Here is a 20,481-nt window from a genome sequence, read left to right as displayed (position 1 = left end):
AAGTCTCACAAGTAATACCTATTTTAGAAAAAAATTAAAGATCCATTTTCTTAAAGAGTAAATAACTAACCGTCTAACATGAATTGTGATCAACCTAGAGACAAATATCTAGCCAAGTCAAAGAGGGTACGAAAGAACCGCTCAACTTTATATTAAGTTTCATAATTTGGCCAAGATAGAATTATATACATAGCCACGATATCGACGGCCGAGGATTATTATATATGCAATATGGTCTACCCATTTTTCAATCGATGAAAAGTCAGAAAAACCCATGAGTTTATATATAGAGGACAAGAACATATCAGAATCTATACAAGTTTTGTAACTATCATCTCTTACATTAATTCTAACATTTTCCTCAGCGTCCAGAAAAATATGAATACGAAGATGGTGATCAAGTACGAGCAGTTGGTCTGTGCTATTCTTTTGTTCCTCTGTTTGGTAAGCTCTCTGTGTTTATGACCTAACTTGTATCTTTGTTTGTAAAATGTACAATGTCAAGATCATCATTTACATTTTTTTTTTCTAGTTTTTTGTAACTAAGCAACTTAATTATCCAGATTATTCATAATCGTCTTCTAATTAGAATCGTTAATCTTGTGGCGTACTTTTAGTCGAATAGGCTTGACGAATGTCGATATTATTGTTTGTTTAAAATTCTATTCTTCTGCGTTCTATAAAAATAATGGAGGAAATTAGAAAAATGGTCTCTGAACTATGATTGAATTGTAACTTTGATTTTTAAACTAGAAGTTCATTAGAATTGGTCCTTGAATTTAACAAAATGTGAAGCATTGGTCCCTCTATACCAACTCTGTGAGATTTTCTGTTAATTTAATGACGTGGTCTTTGTGGGATGCGGGTTCGGGGTTCGGGTCCGTGGGCTACAGATTGGTGTCCTGGGGAGTGGGCATTAGCGATTGGGGGTTGGAAGTGGGAGGTTGGTGGGGAGTACTGTATCAAAGATTGAAGGCGAAGGGTGGGCTACGAGGGTTGGTGGGATGAGGTAGGCCTGCACTTTCTGTTGCAAACACTTTTCACTAACGAGTAAACACTTTTAACTAAAATTTAACGGAATTGGTAACGAAGGACTATTCCTCCACATTTTATCAAGTTTAATGAATTTTTAATTTAGGGATCAAAACTACAATTAGATCATAGTTCAGGGATCATTCCTCCCATTTTCTCAAAATACTGATATCTACAATATTCAAAAATTAAATTATTTGAATTGTCTTGCTGTGTACATGTGTAACTGTGTATATATAATATACGGTTCAGTTTGTAGCTCGGGCAGTAGCCCATGATGATGTGTTAGAATGGATACAAAAAGATAATCATAGTTTCCTCCGTGCCAATATCCGAATTGGTGATCTCGATCGCACCATTAAGTACGTATTTACCTTGGCAAAGTATATTCTTGCATGCATGCAAATTTGTTTTAGTTTACGCTTGTTTAATATATAATTAATTAATTTTTTTTTTCTCATAATATTAATTGTCAGGTTTTACACAGAATTTTTTGGAATGAAAGTACTCAGTAAAAAAAATTTCCCAGCAGAAAAATACTCGAATGCAGTCGTTGGGTTTGGACCTGAAGAATCTCAGTTTGTCATAGGGCTCACAGACCATCGTATGTTAATTTCTTCACTCCAAAACTTTGTCTAATCGCTCAATATATATTTGGTAATTTGATCTTCTGGTAAGGAAGCATTGAACTCGAGAGCAGAAACCCTAATATTTTATGCATGTATGTACTCATACAATCTTAATTCACAGACAATGCAGTGGACAAGCTAGACATTGGGACAGCCTTTAGTCATTTTGGAATTTCAACCCAAGATGTGTGTATCATTTTGTTCATTAAACTTTCGCTTAAGCTTTTGAGGAGTACTAACCGTTGGGTAACATTTTCGTTTCTGCGAATTAATCAACCTGCAGATTTACAACACTGTTGAAAAAGTTCGAGCTAGTGGTGGTGTGATCACTCGTGAACCTGGGCCGCTCGTAGATGGGGGAGAGGGAACCGTTTTCGCCTTCATGAACGATCCCGACGGCTACAGTTTGGAGCTCCTCCAGAGGCCGCCAACTCCACAACCACTTTCTCATATATGTCTTAATGTTCTTGATTTAGATCGCTCTATTGAGTTCTACAACAAGGTTTATTTGCGTACTTTCTCATAAATAAATAAGCCCTTATTTGATCTTAGCTATGACCATCAGAATGCTTACACAATTGCATTTTTATGCTGAAACGCCATGCAGTCCTTGGGCATGAACCTACTACAAACGTTTGACTTCCCTCAAGAGCGGGTAAATATATATTTTTATTTTACCACTATAGTTCATTTGTATACTTTCTTTTATACAATGATATTTTTGGCGAAAATTTAGACCAAGTCACATTATGAACTAATTATAAATTGATTTAAAGTGAAAATTTGGACTAAGTTAAACAATAAGTCAGTCATAAATTGATATCAAATTCGTTACCAAGGACATTAAACCTATGTCTCACATATAAGTTGAGAAAAAAACTACTAAATTACAGTATTGTGATGGAATTATTTTTATACCTTAGAATCTAGGCAAAACAAATGTTATATTAACTATATCTTGTGGTGCAGTATACCGTAGGTATGGTGGGGTACGGATCCAATCTTACTCAAACAGTTGTTATCGAGCTGAAATACAATTATGATGTGACGGCATATAGAAGAGGAAATGGTTATGCACAGGTAAGCTACATATGCATGTATACTTTTCTTTCATTCAAAACACAGTCAAAGAAATTGCAAAGCATGTCGACTTTGACTCTCTTTGACTCTCTAATTCAAAATCCAAGGAATTTGGATTTTCTTGCTTTCTTGCTTTCTTGCTTTATGGCTTGAAGCAAAATCTTGAACCTGTCTTCAATAATATGTGATTACATCTCATTTGAATTGTCAAGTTATAATGTCTAGAAACCGGATCACGTTAACTCTACAAACACAAAAATCATACTTGCCTCGCCCTTTGATTTTCAGGCCCACCAAACCCTGTACTCTCTCTCTCTCTCTCTCTCTATTTGGCCATAATTTGGAAACTGGACTAAAGAATTTCTCTTGATTAAGAGTCATCATCCCGAATGAGATTAAATCGCACCTCTTCTCTTTTTTCCCCTTGTGTCTTGGGTTTTGTTGAGTAACTCCAATTAAAAATTAAGCCCCTGGTCATTGATTTCTATGTTCTAATTTTATTTTTTGTTCAAAAATTGTATTTGAAGGTTGCTATTGGCACTAATGATGTGTACAAGAGCGCAGCAGCTGTAAGACTGGTAATCAAGGAAGTTGGAGGGGAAATAATATTACCACCAGGTCCAATCCCAAAAATCGACACCAAAATCACTGGATTCCTTGATACAGATGGCTTTCAAACGGTAAGGAGCTAGAAAACCACATGAAAACTATGTTCTTTGATAATTTGATTCTGTCATGCTTTCGTTTTGCTATGTACATTGGAAAGAATTGAAACCTGAGTCTATCATAATCCTAACTCATTGCGTCACACTTTCAAATGACTTGAGTTACCCGCAAAGGCGACCTGAATCTCCTTTCATTACATAACTCAAAGATATGTTCTTTTTTATGGGCGCAAGCTTACAGAAACACTCTTCGTTGTTAACCCTGTAGGTGTTGGTAGACAATGAAGACTACCAGAAAAGAATTGAAGAAAGAGAGATGAAGCAAAATCCTTAGCATTTGGTATTGCTCGTGTATTTGTAATTTTTGTGTACTCTGCTCATGTAATTCTAGTTGAATAAAGAAGCCCTGATTCGAATGTGTATTTGTTTCTAGTCAATATTCAACTAACAATCCATCCAAGAAAAGAACCAGTAACTATACCTACTATAAGATCGTATTAACTTTCTCCGATTATAAGTCTCTGCATCCTTATTAGGTTTTCTCTTTTATGTTCTTTATTGTTTTTAGGTTAATGATTCATTTTGCCCTTACTATGACTGAGCAAACTTGGATTTTGTTCCTACCTTGTAAGTTTTCTTTCAAATCCCCTTCAACAGCTTTTTGAAGCTATCCTCAGTGCGTTCACCGCGAGGTATGATCTTTTAATTCAGAACAAAGTGCCAAGACTTCATAAGGATCCATGCGCTTAAAAATTCCCGGGTCGCAGGTTCTTCAATTTATACAAGATTGTTAAGATGGTATCATGAGCTAGATATGCTTGCACGATTGATTTTGGATGGTTCTTTCCGCTGCTCCGTTCAGTGAGAGTTTCTTGATTCTCTCTTTCGATTTCAGATTTATGTTGTGGCGAAAATTTAGGATTTTTTTTTTTTTTTTTTCGGATTTCGATTGTTTGTTTACAATCTTGGATCCATCTATGTTAAAGGCCAATGCCTCGATGAATCATTACATATCTTGCTTTTAGTTGAAGATTTGATTGTTATCTTGAAGGCCAATGCCAATTATTCTTATAGTGGTTGACGAATTAAGGTCGATAATCAATTGTTCATCACGATTGTAGATTCTTATTGTTAATTTCTACGATTTGGGAGATTTTTCTGCAATTTTATATCTAGGTTTTTCTGCTCATATTTCTGTGTTGGGCTCTCTTTGGCCCTATAGCCCTCCAAGAAATTAATATTTTAATGAACAGTGTCAGACCATTTTTACGTCTCAGATTTCGAGTGTCATGTATCTATCTGTGAGTAACTCTCCAGATTTCTTGTCGATATGTAATTTCAATAATTTTTCGAATAGGATTTCGACTGTCACGTGGCGAGATGTAATTGATTGTGGGAATTTTTTTTTATAGGATTTTTGTTTTCTTCCAATGTCCATAAATAGGGTGGATATTGGCCTATAATTCACACATTTTCAGCTTTGCCCTCTCCAATATCTCTTTCAATTCAAGTTTGCAATGAATTCCAACTTTGGATCCTCTTCGGGTTCCAATTGGTGGTCCTTTTCCAATTTTGAATTGGAAGATAAATGGGTGCAGATAAGGCGAGAAGATGAGGAGTCCGATGAAGAAAATGAAGCATGGCGTAATACATCATATATGGCAGCCATGGTTGGGGTCATGGCTTATCAGGCAACTGAAGAACAACCTCAATGCGGTGGCTCTATTGCTGGTCGTGGTTACAAGCCACAAAATAAAGAGATGGCGTATCAAAATCTGATGAACAACTATTTCAACCCTAACTTGATGTACAACGAAGAGGATTTCAGACGTCGCTTCCGGATGATGCGTCATGTCTTGTAGTGTGTACTACATGATGTCTAGCATGTCAATCTATACTTTCGACAGAAAATGGACAAAGCAGGCCACCCTGGTTTTTCACCGCATCAGAAGGTTATTATTGCACTCTGAATGCTGGCCTATGCTTCCCCAGCTGATGCGATGGATGATACATATGGTATGTTTGAGTCTACATGCCTTGATACTCTTGCTGAATTTTGTGAAACAGTTGTTCAGCTTTACAAAGAGGAGTACCTCTGCCAACCAAATCAAGCAGATCTAGAGCGGCTCATTCGCAAAGCTGAAGATCATGGCTTTCCGGGCATGATAGGGTCACTAGATTGCATCCATTGGCAGTGGAAGAATTGTCCCATTTAATGGCAATGAGGCTTTAGCGGAAAGATCGAGAAAGCCAACAATTGTGTTAGAAGTGGTTGCATCATTTGACACATGGATCTGACATGCTTCCTTTGGAGTCCTAGGATCCCAAAATGATATTACAGTTCTTGGTTGTTCACCCCTCTTCAATAACCTAGCGGAGGGTAAATCACCTCAACTTGACTACTACGTCAACATGCGTCAATACAACATGGCGTATTACTTGGCAGATGACATCTACCCAAAGTGGGTGACACTTGTCCAAGCAATTGCAAACCCTGCGAATGATGCTAAAAAGTGATTTACCTTACACCATGAAGCATACTAGAAAGATGTTGAGAGAACTTTCGGTATTCTACAAGCAAGGTGGAAGATCATTAAGGATCCAACAAGGGGGTGAAATCGAGAAAATTTGGACTTCATCCTGATGTCTTGCATCATATTACACAACATGATTGTCGAAGATGAGCGAGATGAGTATATTAATGAAGAGCTTGATGACAACCAAGAGGATCCAAATAGGTCAAGAAGGGTTTATGCAAAAATATATGATGGGCCTAATTTTCCTTTGAATCCAAGAACTGGTAATATCTCTTTGAATTAGTACATGAGGCGCCATAAGATGATACGTTCTCGTGCCACAAATAAGTACCTATAATATGATCTTGTTGTGGGCCAAAAGAAGCATGTAGTAGACGTTTAAGTTTTATGTTGTTAAATATTTTTAAAAATGTTGTTTAAGTTTCATGTTGTTAAATGTTTTTTTATGTTGTTTAATGTTACTTAATGTTATTTAATGTTGTTTAATATTATTTACTATTGTCACATCCCGGCCCGGGGGGATCATTTCCCGGGCCTGCTCTACCACCGTAGCACGATATTGTCCGCTTTGGGCTTACCATTCCCTTACGGTTTTGTTTTTGGGAACTCACGAGCAACTTCCCAGTGGGTCACCCATTATGGGATTGCTCTAGCCCCCTTCTCGCTTAACTTCAGAGTTCCTACGGAACCCGAAGCCAGTAAGCTCCCAAAAGGCCTCGTACTAGGTAGGGATGAGAATATACATTTAAGGATCATTCCCCTGGGCGATGTGGGATGTTACAATCCACCTCTCTTAGGGGCCTGACGTCCTCGTCGGCACACTTCCGGCCAGGGATTGGCTCTAATACCAATTGTCACATCCCAGCCCGGGGGTGGATCATTTCCCCGGCCTGCTCCACCACCGTAACACGATATTGTCCACTTTGGGCTTACCATTCCCTCACAGTTTTGTTTTTGGGAACTCATGAGCAACTTCCCCGTGGGTCACCCATCATGGGATTGCTCTAGCCCCCTTCTCGCTTAACTTCGGAGTTCCTATGGAACCCGAAGCCAGTGAGCTCCCAAAAGGCCTCGTGCTAGGTAGGGATAGGAATATACATTTAAGGATCACTCCCCTGGGCGATGTGGGATGTTACACTATTGTTTCATGTTACTTAATGTTATTTAATGTTGTTTAATGGCTTTGGAAGTTATAGGGAAAAAATAGCATTTAAAAAAAAAACTTAAATAAAAATTCAAATAAAATAGCTAGCTAACGTCAGCAACTAGTCGTTGGTTTCAAACATTTGGCCCGGTCCAGGGTTGGCTGGGTTGGACCAGCCGGTTGGCCATTTTCTCCTTGTTGGCCCGGTGGAGCCCACAAGCCATTTGCCCTAGCCCTCGGTTGGAAACAGCTTTCGTGTCCTTTTGGGCTATTTTCGACCCTATGACCCTCTGGCCAGATCGGTTGGAGATGGCCTTACATATCTTGTTTTTAGTTGAAGATTTAATTGTTATCTTGAAGGCCAATGCCAATTATTCTCATAATGGTTGACGAATTAAGGTCGAGAACCAATTGTTCACCAAGATTGTAGATTCTTATTGTTAATTTCTACGATTTGGGAGATTTTTCTGCAATTTTACAAATAGGTTTTTCTGCTCATATTTCTGTGTTGTGTCAATTTCTACTCAAGCATGATGACTGACTCGGTTAAACTTGAAAATCTTTTGGGAATGTTGACTATTAAGTTGAATGACGACAATGCCATCAAGTGGAATTTTCAATTTTGCTCTGTTTTTTGTGGCTATGATTTGTTTGATCATTTTACTGGTGAGTCTCATTGTTTTCCCAAGTTTGTTCTTACTCCTGAATAAGGGGTTGCCACTGAAATTAGTACTACATATAAAGCATGGATTAAAACTGATAAGTCTCTTTTGAGTATTCTTATTCCCACTTTAAGTGATGATGCCATGGAATATGTTGTTGGTTGTAAAACTACTCATGAATCTTGGACTGCCTTGCAAGATAGGTATATGTTTGTCTCTAGTGCTAGTGTGAATCATTTAAAGGCTAAGTTACACATTATTTAGAAAGGAAGTGATAATGTTGATAAGTATTTGTTGAGGCTAAAGACAATTAAAGACAAACTTATTGCAACTGGTGAAAAGATCACAAATATTGATTTGGTTATTGCTGCATTGAGTGGTTTGCCTATTGATTTTGATATGATTAGAATTGTGGTATTAACCAGAGAAAAACCTATTTCATTGAAAGAATTCATGGCTCAACTCTTAGGGGTTGAAAATACTATATGAACTAGGATGCATTCTCTTGTTCAAAGCATGACCAATATGTACGTTAATGGTTTAGTTCCATCTTCTTCTTATGTTAATTTTAAATATCAGTCAGTTTCACAGGTATTTAGTTCTTCTACTGGTTCTAGTTCTTCTGTGCCATTTCCACCCAACTTTGGCTTTGGTCTTGTTGCTCCTAATTCTTCTAATTTAGGTAGTTTAACTTCTTAGTCTTATCAACAATTTCCTCTTACTAATGCCAATGGTTTTAATGGGTATTTAAATCATTTTGTCAATCAGGCACCTAAGTATTTTTTGTAATAATGGCTATACTTCTTCTGAAAATAACTATGGCAATCAGTTTGGTAATAATTTTGGAGGTAATGGTTACAGAGGTAAAGGTAATGATGGTTATAAACATAAGTTCAATGGTAATAGATCTGGCAATTACTGGTATGTAACACTTCTAGTAAACAAAATGTAGTTCCTGAACGTTAGATTTGTTCAAGGAAGATGCATACTGCAGTGACTTATCTGTACAGAAATGAAACTACTCAGGTTGTGCAAGAATGTCAAATTTGTGGCAAGAGATGCCATATTGTCATTGATTGCAGACACATGGGTAACTATGCTTACCAAGGTGCTCATCCCCCTCATTCACTCAATGCTAACCATGCATTTCAGGATTATTCTTCTCAGTTTCAGTATCCTATTGCTCAATCTCTAGTTCAGTTTTCTTTACAAGGTCAGATATTGCATTTACGGTTAACACCGTGTGCCAATTTATGAATGCCCATACTGATGTTCATCTTGGTTTGGTAAAGAGAATTCTCAGGTTTTTACAAGGCACAATGAAGAATGGATTGACATTTACTTCTGGGAATGAGATTAATATTAAAGGTTATAGTGACTCTGATTGGGATGCAGATATTAATACCAGACGGTCTATCACAGTTTATGTCGCCTATCGTGGTGCCAATCCCATCTCATGGCAATCTAAGAAACCAAGTTCTGTTTCTCGTAGTTCCACTAAAGTAGAATATAAAGCTCTTGCACATGCTGCTAATATGTCATGGATTTGGTTGATTTTGAGTGATTTATGTGCTGTTGTTCCCAATCCACCTCTTTTACTATGTGACAATCAATTTGCCTTTGGCTTGAGCTTGAATCATATTCATCATTCAAGGATCAAGCATTTATAAACATATTTTCACTTTGTTCGAGAGCGTGTTCAAAAAGGAGACACAGATGTGCAGTATGTGCCTACATAAGACCAAATAGCAGATATACTTACAAAGGGTTTACATGGAACTAATTTTCTTCGACATTGTCACAATCTTAATATGGGGTACCCCGGTTAAGATTGAGGGGTATTGGATATACATGTGCCATATAAGGCAATTGTCATGTTAGCATTAGCTTCGGATATAAGCTACCATTGAACTATTGTATAAATAGGCTTTCCCTATCTTTTCATTTAGTTAAGTCAGTCATATTGTAAAACAGAATATTCAGAGAAATACATTTGAGCTCTCTTTTCTTCATCTCACAAGTTCAATTCATACAAGATTTTTAAGAGTATGATCTGCACTCCCCTCCCAACTACCTGATAGTGTTTCAAGCTAAATAGAGGAACGATAATCACCACTCACTACGCAAAACTCTCTTTAAGTTCTCTTTTTCTCTTAAACTGCTTTTCTGACTAGGCATCAGAGGCTCTTTGGTGTGCACCCTCCCCTTTTTTATAGGGTGCTCGTTAATTAAGGTAACAATGTTTATTCTTTTGTAGGTAGAATTTCGTCATATCAACTGTGTATGAAATTTGCATCCACAATAAATGTTACTGGAGTTAAATAATGAAGGAAAAAAAAACCCACCCATGTTCGTCTTCCCCCACCCCCCCCACCCTCTGCAACCCAGAAAGAAAAAAGAAGAAGAAGAAGAAGAAGAAGAAGAAGGAAAAAAAAAACCCATCTTCATCTTCGCTGACCCCCCCATTCCTTGCAACGCACCCCTTTTTTCCCCCTCTCGTCTTCCCTTCCCGTCTTCCCTTTCCCTCCACCTCCGCACCCACCCTCTTCCCTCCTCTACACACCCCACTCCTTAAATCCACACTCATTCCCCCTATTTTCTCCACCCGCGGAATCGGTGGAAGACAGGATCTGGGTTACAGAGAAAGGAGGATCGGGGAAGATGAAGATGGTTTTTTATTTTTGGGTTGCAGGTAGTGGGTGCAAGGGTGGGTGTGGAGGAGGAGGAAGAAATGGGTGGGTTGCAGGAAAAGGGGGTCGAGGAAGATGAAGATGGGTTTTATTTATTTATTTTTCTTCTTCTTTTTTTCTGGGTTGCAGGGGTGGGGGGAAGACGAACATGGGGTGGGTTTTTTATTTTTTTATTTTTTATAATTTTTTTATAATAATTTAATTTTTAATAATTGTTCTTTAATTAATTAATTATTATAATAATTTAAAAATATTAAATGATTTTTTTAGTTTTTAATAATATTTTATTAGTTTTTTTTAATAGAATGTATGCCACCTCACAAGCCACGTCAGCATTTAACTGAGGAATTGACAGACAACTGACGGAAGGTATGACATTGCAATAAATTCGAAGATACAGTATGACATTAAAACTTTTTAAAGACGACGTATGAAACTATTAATGACCTAATAGTTAAGGTAGTTTTATGTAATTTACCGAATAATTAATTATAAAAAAATAACAAAAATTGAACTCACGTCAAAATACATAACACATGAATACATAAATTTTTAAACTCATCTAACCATAAGTAATTCAGATTGTCGTGATCAGCATGGTGGTCAACAGTTGAACAAAGCACTCATTGAAATTCTTAACAAAACAAAATAAAATACGTATCCAACAACTTGTGAGGGCCCATAGCAGAAATTAGCTTCATAATTTCTCAATTATGTGGGACCATGTTACATATGTGGATACATAGTACTAACTCGTTGAATTTCAGGCGGCCTACACCAACTAATTTGTTATTCTTCAGTCTAAACCTATGGCCCACCATAAGTCCTCATCACCGTCTGATCAGTCATAGCAAATATATGAATTGTTATAAAATTACATCGCAGCGGTTGATCACATCAAATGGAAAACCATAATGAAATGACCGATGAATCCAAGCACTACATACAAGAAGAGCGGGAAAATCAAATTTCAATCGTCATTTTAGTTTAAGGATAAAATGGACATTGGGCTGAGGCAAGGTTTCTTTTTCCACATGGCTCATATTTTTTTTATTCTTTTCGATATTTTGAAAATTATGCCATCTCCAACCGAAGGAGGGTTAGATGACTCGTTTTAGCCATATAGCCCTCCAAGAGAATTAATATTTTAATGAATAGTGTTAGGTCATATTTCTTACCATCTCCAACTGAGGGGCCAGAGGACCATAGGCCAAACATAGCTCTGTGACAAAAAGCCATCTCCAAACGAGGAGCCATAATGCCATAAGGCCAAACATAATTTATTATTTTAATTTAATAACTGCTACAACTTAAATTTAAAAACTACAAAAACTTAAATTTAAAGTCTATAATCATCATCATCTTCATCATCCGCTATTATAGGAGTATAGTCAGAGGTAAACAACTGTCGTCGGACCATAATTTTCTTCTTTTTCCTATCAAAATAGGCCTTACTCATTGGAGTGTAATCTAAAGTGTTTCTTTGCATATTCCTATTATTCATCTCTTCTTGTATTTATTTGGTCCGTTCTTCATGTTTACGGTTCCTTTCTTCAACGACAATGACATTTTGTTTCGTCATGAATCGCAAAATAAACCGCCAGTTCCTGTTGGAGGAGTTTTATTGTGCGATGTCAATTTGTTTGCATTAATGTCATGTTTTGACATTGTACTCCTCCAATTACGTGGTCCTGAAGGGAAGGGGCAAATAATCCCTCTAACACCGTAGGTCCACCAACATGTTATTTTACACATAAATTAGCATTCTGAATTAGATTATGTCATCTTGTCATACCACAAGACAGAGAAAGAGGAATAGACAAATTATTTCATTTTTTGAACAAACGCTATTATCTATATTAAGGGAACAGAAGAGTGAGCTAAGTTTCACAATGACTAGCAATAATGTAATTCAAATTCACATTTCCTTTTAGTAAACAAACTCAACAGTAAATTCATCCTCTAATTTAGATCATGCAATTCATTTTTCATTAACTTACTATATTTATAGAAATTTTTTTATTTTTTATTTTTTCAATAAAAAGATACAACTAGCGTTAAGTCATGATTATCCATCCATTAAGAGCTTGTAGTGATTATAAGAAGTTTTACTCTGCTGTAACCACAATCAAACAAACTCATCAACTCGAAACATTAAATCAGAAACCTCTCCCATTTTTCAATTTCTGAAAATATATAATCCTTTTTTCTTCGCCATAATTCAAGTTGGAAACACACGTTTAAATTCCTTTGGTGAGTTCGCGGGGCGTGGAATCTCGCGCCAAAGACGAGCTAACAGTAATTGATAGGAAAGGGGCAAAGTGACAATTGACATAAAGCATCGCGGGTAGCACGCAAGGCCAATCCGGGCAACGGGCAGCACCAAACGCCGTCTTCCTCAGCCACTGACGCCGTTTCGGCCAAAAACTAGCAAAAAAAGGTAATCAATGATTTATTGACCTACTAGCACCCGAACCTGAGGCTCGGAGTCAGGCTCGGACCTCACATTTCGAAAAGTCCAAGCCACTGGCATCGAAAATAATGCAGGCAAAGCAAAAGATAGAGAGAGAAACAGAGCGTATTTTTAGAGAGAGAAAGAGAGAGAGACAGAAAGACAGATAGAGTGAGGGTTTTAGAGAGAGAGTAAGAGAGAGAAAAAGTGGGGGATGGGTCAGATCGTGAGGAGGAAGAAGAAGGGGAGGCCATCGAAGACAGATCTGGCACGCCGGTCCGTCGAGCTGCCGGCGAAGCCGACAAAGAAAGAGTCGGACGTCCGGCGGAGCCTGCGGCGGAGAAATGTTAAGTACAACATAGACTACGACGACTACGTGGACGAGGAAGACGAGGAAGAAGACGAGAGGAGGAGAGAGAAGAAGGTGAAGCTGGTGATGAAGCTCGACCAGGCCGGAAACCGTTCGGCGCGTGATTCCCACGCGCATGATTCTGGCGGCGATGAGGATGAGGAGGACGGCGAGAGTGAGAGGAAGCAGCAGAAGAGGCGCCGGATTAACGGCGGCGATGATTCCGATAAAGATGATGACGGAATTGATGACGACGATGACGGCGATGATGATTGTGAGGTATGTGTTTGTAGATAGGGTTTTAGCACCCATGCACGGATCTGATGATGAAAGAAGGAGAGCTCCTTTGAAATGGGGAGAGGGAGATTGTGTGCGCGCGAGTCCAGCTCAAAGTAGTGTTCTGATTGGTCCAGACTTCAATATTGCACACTCTCTCTCTCTTTCTCTCTCTCTCTCTCTCTCTCTCTAGCTTCTCTCTCACTCTTACACACACTCTCTCTTTCTCTCTCTGTGTCTGTTGATAATAACGGTCGGAGTCAACTGTCAAAAACCAACACGAATCTGATCACGCTCTCCCCACGTTCCTCTCCCTCTCTCTCTCTCTCTCACTCTCTCACACACTCTCTCTAGGTACGCATTGTCTGCTGTGCCTTATGTCTTTGTCTCTGTCACATTAAACCGCAGTCTTTCTTGCTTTTACATTTTAATTTCGTTGGACTGTTTATTTATTTCTTTGGGGTTGTCATGGCGCCTATGGATTTTGACAGGAACGGGGTCGAAAAGCCGACTCGAAGCGGCCTGATTCCCCTCCAGGTTTGTTTTTGGTTCGTTGCATTTCGATTTTTCGGGTTTCTGGGTGAATTGGATGTATGGGTTTTGGTTTTTGGTTTTTCGTTCGGAGTTTCTGATTTGTGAATTTGATATGGGGTTGTTGAATTGTTATTGGGTTTGTTTCAGGAACGCCGTCTGATCCTCATGCTGCGATTCCGTTGCCGGATAAGAAAACGTTGGAGTTGATTCTTGACAAGCTTCAAAAGTATGGATTTGCCCTCTGTTGTTAAATGTTGCTAATTTCAAAGCTAAATGCTTTTTTTTTTTTTCTGACGCTCACATCTCGTTGTGGCAGGAAAGACACTTACGGTGTATATGCAGAACCAGTTGATCCTGAAGAGGTGCGGTTAATTTTACGCCATGAAATTGTTCTGTGTTCGTTCAGAGCTCTTCGCTATTTCAGGGGTTAGAGTTTCATAAGGTGTTTTAATGTTGCAGCTTCCTGATTATCACGAGGTCATTGAGCGTCCAATGGACTTTGCCACGGTGAGAAAGCAGTTAGCAAACGGATTGTATTCTACCCTGGAACAATTTGAGGTGAGTGCTCATATGTTACTAACCACGTACTCTCATTAATCTTCAGGGGATTAAATAGGCTTTGTTGTAGAAACACTGCCTCAATATCCGACAACATTATAGGATCTTCTAAAAGTTAAGGGTGGGGGCTGAGGGGGCAGAATAATTTTTCTTCAACTTTTCCCTCCTTTTTAGTTTTTTGTTACGGTGATCACCTCTGTATATACTATTGTGGTGTTCGTTAATTAGTTCAGGGAATTTGGGTAGCAAAGTGAAAGAGGGAGTACTGAAAAAGTAATTTAGATACTAGTTGAAAACAAGTTGGGCAAACTGTGTTGTGCATATGTTAGAAGGAGGGCGAGAGAGATGGAGGATATTGGATTTAAAGCTCCTAAGTTTTAAGGTCGCAGGATGTGTATTCTGTGCAAATTGTTAGTGATAACACTTCACAATTGACCGGGGAAGTGGAGTCAGACCAGTGTTACTTGGGAATAAATTTTGGCTAAAATTTCACAGTATCTTCAATCTAATATAGGATTGCATTTTGCCTGATTTTTCCTTGGATGTGCAATTGAGGATAGAAATGTTGATATCCTTTTTTCTTTCTCTGTTCAACATAGCTTTTTTTTTTTTTTTTTTTTTTTTTTTTTTTTGGGGAAAGGGGGACACTGTAAAACATCTCACCTTTAGCACTCTCAGGGTTTGGAGCCAAATGTGATAGCTAATGTTTGCTTCAATGTTTGATAGAATTTGATGAAGAATTAGGATCACACCATCTCTTTTGCTAGCCCATTGCGGATTTCAGGCACATCATGCTTTTGGTTTATGTTGATCATTATATCCATTCTATTAGGTCGATGCTCTAGGTACAAAGAGTTGTACAAAATCTTTCGTACAAACTAAGATAACACTTCTCTCCCTCTCTCTCTCTCACACAATCTAAGATGACAACACTTTCTCAAGAGAACTAAAGAAATTTATGGAAGGATTTAATCTATGAAGATATTCTTGCTATATGCTTAAAAGGGGGGCGAGGGAGAGAAAAGTGCATAAATTCACATTTGAAATTGACTATTCTTGTAATTTAATAATTTTCTTACACTACTGTCTCTCTCTCTGTCTATCCTAAACACACATTTTCTCTCTTTAGAATGAATAATTAAATAATCTTCTTACTCTAGCTCATTTCCATGAAATTATGTTAAAAGAGGAGAGAAGTGTCTTGTTGGTAATCTGTTCCTCTTGGCTGCAGGGTGATGTCTTTTTAATATGTTCAAATGCAATGGAATACAATTCATCAGATACGATATACTATAAACAGGTAATTAGCTTTTGCTGTCTTATTATTCAAGTCGTCTTCTTCTGGTTTATCTTTTTTGTTTCTTACCACTGTCTTGTGATATTTTTGAAAGGCATGTTCAATACAAGAGCTGGCAAAGAGAAAATTTGATAGGCTGCGAAGCGAACATGAACGCTCGGAAAAGGAGCTCAAATTAGTGCAGAAAACAAAGTCCAATTCTTTGGTCAAGAAACAAACAAAGAAGCCTTTGTGTCGAACATTACAGGAACCCATTGGCTCTGATTTCTCCTCAGGTGCCACTCTTGCCACTGCTGTAGATGTCCAGAACACTTCCCTTCCAACACAAGGTAGTGGTTGTGAGAGACCTAGCAACATTGATGGACCTGTAGAGGGTAATTCCTCTTTGAATGAAGCTAATGTGGAGAAGCCAGAAGATATGTCATCAGGTGCACAAAACTGTTTGTTTTCCTTTTTGGTAATGTAGAATTACGATTTGACACAAAAATGAACATGTGGATCTCAATGTTCTTGTTAAAATAGTGGATTAATTAGCAAAGTTGGTTTCTTTCCCCTCTCCTTTGATAGACACGCATTATCTTATCTCAAAAAGGATCTGAAAAAACTTGGTCGTCATAATGTTGTAACATAGGAGAGGATTCACCTCTAATTATTTTATTCTTGTACTTTTTCTAGGGAAGGGTCTCCTATCGAAAGTTGGGAGGAAGCCATCCGTGGTTGATGAAAACCGCCGTGCAACCTACAACATATCCACTCAGCCCGTGGTCAGATTAGAATCTGTATTTACTACCTTTGACAGTGAAATCAAGCAATTTGTTGCAGTATGTAACAAGGAATCTAGTCTTCACATTTAATCTTTTATTTCCCTACTAGTTGGCTTTTGTACTAACTTATTTTAATAATATTTATCCATATCGAATCAGGTTGGGCTTCATGCAGAATATTCATACGCTAGGAGCCTTGCTCGGTTTTGTGGAAATCTTGGATCTGTTGCTTGGAAAGTTGCGTCAAAGAGGATCGAACAAGCACTACCTGATGGGTGTAAATTTGGCCGTGGCTGGGTTGGAGAATATGAGCCACTTCCAACCCCTGTATTACTGGTTGACAATAGTACCCAAAATCAATCTGCTTTGGCTTCAAAGTTTTATTCATGCCCGGAATTGAGAAAGGATGACAGAACTTTTAGGACTTCAGTTCCTGCTAAGGAGCACCCTGTTACCAGGCCTGTTACAAAAGAGAGACAGCACTCTGTTAGTGTGCCTACTTCAGGAGGGAGGCCATCTTTTCTTGGTTCTACTACTAGGGGGCATTACTCAGAAGGGAAACCGACTGTGATCCGTCCTATTGGAGCAAAACCTAATTCCACAGTTAATCCACAGAAAAACCTGCAATCTCGGTTTAGGGAGCCTGAGAAAAAGGTTCAAAAGGAAGTTGAGTTGAACTCCATACCCTCAGTTCATCCACAGAAAAACCCGCAATCCCGGTTTATGGAGCCCGAGAAGAAGGTTCAAAAGGCAGTGGAGTTGAACTCTATACCCTCAGTTAATCCACAGAATAAACTGCAATCCCGGTTTATCGAACCTGAGAAAAAGTTTCAAAAGGAAGTTGAGTTGAACTCCATATCCTCAGTTCATCCACAGAAAAACCTGCAATCCTGGTCTATCGAGCCTGAGAAGAAGGTTCAAAAGGCAGTTGAGTTGAACTCTATACCCTCAGTTAATCCACAGAATAAACTGCAATCCCGGTTTATTGAGCCTGAGAAGGAGGTTCAAAAGGAAGTTGAGTTGAACTCCATACCCTCAGTTCATCCACAGAAAAACCTGCAATCCCGGTTTATCGAGCCTGAGAAGAAGGTTCAAAAGGCAGTTGAGTTGAACTCTATACCCTCAGTTAAGCCACAGAAAAAACTGCAATCCCGGTTTGTCGAGCCTGAGAAGAAGGTTCAAAAGGAAGTTGAGTTGAACTCTATACCCTCAGTCAATCACAATAATGCCAATCTTGTTGCAGAAAAGCAATCATCAAGAAAATCGGAGGCAGAAGCTTCTAGGCCCAGAGATACAGTATCAAGGAACATGAATCTTCCACAACCTGCACCTTTTAAGATGCCGGATTCTAATGGAAATGTTAACCGAGGGTTGCCTAATGGGAAAAATGTGAGTGCTTCTCTGGACAACCGGATTAGTCCATCTGATAGTGCTCATAGTCAAATGGATAGGACAGCAGCTTTCTTTCCTCATGGACAGGTGCAGGGTCGTAGCGACTCTGTACAGTATTTGAAAAACTTGGCAGAAAAGAATCAAAAGCAACATAAATCGTCAAGTCAAAAGCAACATAAATCGTCAAGTCAATCATCAGTTGATACTCAACCTATTGGGTCATCGGTTCCATCAATAAGAAGAGATGATTCTGGCAATGCTGCAGCTGCTGCTGCCCGGGCTTGGATGTCTATAGGTGCTGGAGCATTTAATCAGCCTACAGAGGATCTCACTAAACCCAAAAGTCAGATATCTGCAGATTCATTATACAACCCAGCTAGGGATTTTCAGTCACAAATTTCACGAGTTCGTGGGGAGTTTCCAACGCAATTTCAAACTCAGAACAGTTTTTCATTTCCAACCTTTTTACAACAACCTGTTCGTATGGCGAATGAAGCACATTTTCAAGGCCGACCTACAGTTTTTCCTCAGTTACCATCAGCTGACTTATCTAGATTTCAGGCGCAATCACCTTGGCGGGGTCTCAGTCCAAATGCTCAGCCAAGACCAAAACAGAAACGGGAAAGCCTTCCTCCAGACTTGAATATTGGTTTCCAGTCCCCTGGGTCTCCGGTAAAACAGTCCTCTAGTCTTCTGGCCGACTCTCAGCAGCCAGACCTGGCGTTGCAACTCTGAGTCTAGATACGTATTCAGAGGAATTAAACAAAAGAGTAAAAGGATGAGATGTCTCTGGCTTCTGGCATCCGTCTCAGGGATTCACCTCATGTCTCTGGTGCCATGGTTGCATCCAGTGTGAGAATGCCAAGGATCTTGTTATGACAGAATGATTTTAGAGGTGATGTTTATCCATTTTTTACTTCAACAAGGAGTTGTCCACACGTAACGAAGGATTGTCTCTGGTTAGATTAGCTTGCTCGACCTGATATGATCAGCTCAAACTTAAGAAGCTATAGGTTTAACAGAACTTCATTTTCTGGCCCAGATAAGGAATAGAGACTTGCCGACGCAGGTGTTCGTCTTGGCAGGAGGAGGATCCATTTGAAGATTTATATCAAATCGCTTAGGAGCTGTTATATATCTGGTTGAGGCCTTGTACATTGTTACGGGTTGATGGGTAGAATTACTTTTGTAGAATTTAGTCATTTTATGTATGTAATTGCATTGAAAATTCCACTTTATACTACTGCTACGCTTATAATGTACATGTGAACTATTGTCTCTAAAATTCAATGTTTCTGTTTTATGTTCACGGTCAAGGGTTCTGCCAATAATCTCTCTCCACAACCGGCAAACTAATGAAATTTTGCGATCGGTGGTGTCACTGGGAGAGCATCTTGGTTTCAAGAGTCTTTGGGTTGATTTGGTATTGTTGTGTTTTGAAAAAAAATTGTTTTTGTTGTGCTGTGAGAATAAGATTATTTTTGCTGTTTCATGTTTTTAGCTTTTTTTCATCCAAAACTGTGAAAATAAACTATTTTTAAGTGTTTACCAAACATCTTTTTGAGGTCAGTTTTTTTTTTTATACGCATTTTTTATAATAGCATCTCAGTACCAAACCAGTACTTCTTATGTACACCATCGCTTTCATCTTACATATATATTAATACTAAATTTCGAAGGAAAGACCAATAAGTCGTTTGGGGAGCTCCAAATGAGGTATGCCGACTTATTTTTCAAGTACTACACATCTTATCGCAGTTATAAAATCTTTTGAGGTTTTGAGAAAGATTCGGTAGTACCTACCCGAAATAAAATTTTGGAAGAGATTCGACAAATCCCTAACAAACTTCAAGAAGAAGGTCCGGCAACTCTCTACTGAACGGCAAGAACATTCAGCATACCAGTGACAAACATTTTGCGCGACAAGCCATGATTTTCTCATAAAAAACTCGAAAATTTTCTGCTTTACGCATTACATAATAATCCATCACTCAGTACTAGAGTTTGGTGATATTCCTCTTCACTTATAAGGAGGTTTGAATCTCGTGGACGGTGAATTCGATACCAAATTAGATTGTCCATTATGTGACTTAGCTGAATTTTCCCCTCCCTTTAGTGTAAAATATATCGTTGTACTAAAAAAAAAAACATTACATGATAATCCAAATCTATAATTAGTCACAATCCAATCTCAAAATCAAATAGTACGAATTTAATTTAGTTATATCTCGATGTGCTTAATTGTGCTCGGCCATTAAGGGTGATTGATCCCCAATTTGATTTGGAATTAAAATTCTAAAATTATGTTTAAATGAGAAGAAGTTGTTGGATAGAAAGAGAGAAAAGTGGAAGTGTGAATAGAAACTCCCTTTACGTTTCAACATATGCAGTTTCTTTGGATTTTGCTTGAGCTATGTTAT

The 20,481-nt window shown here is 38.4% G+C and overlaps 2 protein-coding genes across 2 annotated transcripts; both read left to right on the top strand.

Moving 5' to 3' along the window:
* Positions 1-341: 341 nt before the first annotated feature.
* Positions 342-3,828, top strand: LOC137714200 (lactoylglutathione lyase GLX1-like). The gene is made up of 9 exons (XM_068453471.2): positions 342-444; positions 1,285-1,394; positions 1,509-1,636; positions 1,783-1,847; positions 1,945-2,163; positions 2,269-2,316; positions 2,631-2,741; positions 3,269-3,421; positions 3,675-3,828. Exons 1-9 carry the CDS (start codon positions 379-381, stop codon positions 3,738-3,740), a joined length of 966 nt encoding a protein of 321 aa, XP_068309572.2. The 5' UTR covers positions 342-378; the 3' UTR covers positions 3,741-3,828.
* Positions 3,829-12,904: 9,076 nt separating this feature from the next.
* Positions 12,905-19,370, top strand: LOC137715979 (uncharacterized). Its single transcript, XM_068455359.2, has 9 exons — positions 12,905-13,519; positions 14,008-14,053; positions 14,198-14,276; positions 14,367-14,412; positions 14,510-14,608; positions 15,840-15,908; positions 16,000-16,333; positions 16,581-16,726; positions 16,829-19,370. The coding sequence occupies exons 1-9, from the start codon at positions 13,106-13,108 to the stop codon at positions 18,794-18,796; spliced, it is 3,201 nt and encodes a 1,066-aa protein (XP_068311460.2). The 5' UTR covers positions 12,905-13,105; the 3' UTR covers positions 18,797-19,370.
* The last annotated feature ends 1,111 nt before the right edge of the window (positions 19,371-20,481 follow it).

The sequence above is a fragment of the Pyrus communis genome, chromosome 3, assembly GCF_041283825.1.
Source record: "Pyrus communis isolate YQ-2024b chromosome 3, ASM4128382v1, whole genome shotgun sequence".
NCBI classification, from domain to species: Eukaryota; Viridiplantae; Streptophyta; class Magnoliopsida; order Rosales; family Rosaceae; genus Pyrus; species Pyrus communis.
This window is presented reverse-complemented; position numbering and strand designations above follow the sequence as displayed.

Bases quoted from the DNA above. Each gene is read 5' to 3' on its own strand.
- LOC137714200 (XM_068453471.2), top strand. From the start codon at position 379: ATGAATACGAAGATGGTGATCAAGTACGAGCAGTTGGTCTGTGCTATT. The intron at 2,164-2,268 runs GTTTATTTGCGT...AACGCCATGCAG, and splicing joins CTATTGAGTTCTACAACAAG to TCCTTGGGCATGAACCTACT. The intron at 3,422-3,674 runs GTAAGGAGCTAG...TTAACCCTGTAG, and splicing joins ATACAGATGGCTTTCAAACG to GTGTTGGTAGACAATGAAGA.
- LOC137715979 (XM_068455359.2), top strand. From the start codon at position 13,106: ATGGGTCAGATCGTGAGGAGGAAGAAGAAGGGGAGGCCATCGAAGACA. The intron at 14,054-14,197 runs GTTTGTTTTTGG...GGTTTGTTTCAG, and splicing joins GCGGCCTGATTCCCCTCCAG to GAACGCCGTCTGATCCTCAT. The intron at 14,277-14,366 runs GTATGGATTTGC...TCGTTGTGGCAG, and splicing joins ATTCTTGACAAGCTTCAAAA to GAAAGACACTTACGGTGTAT.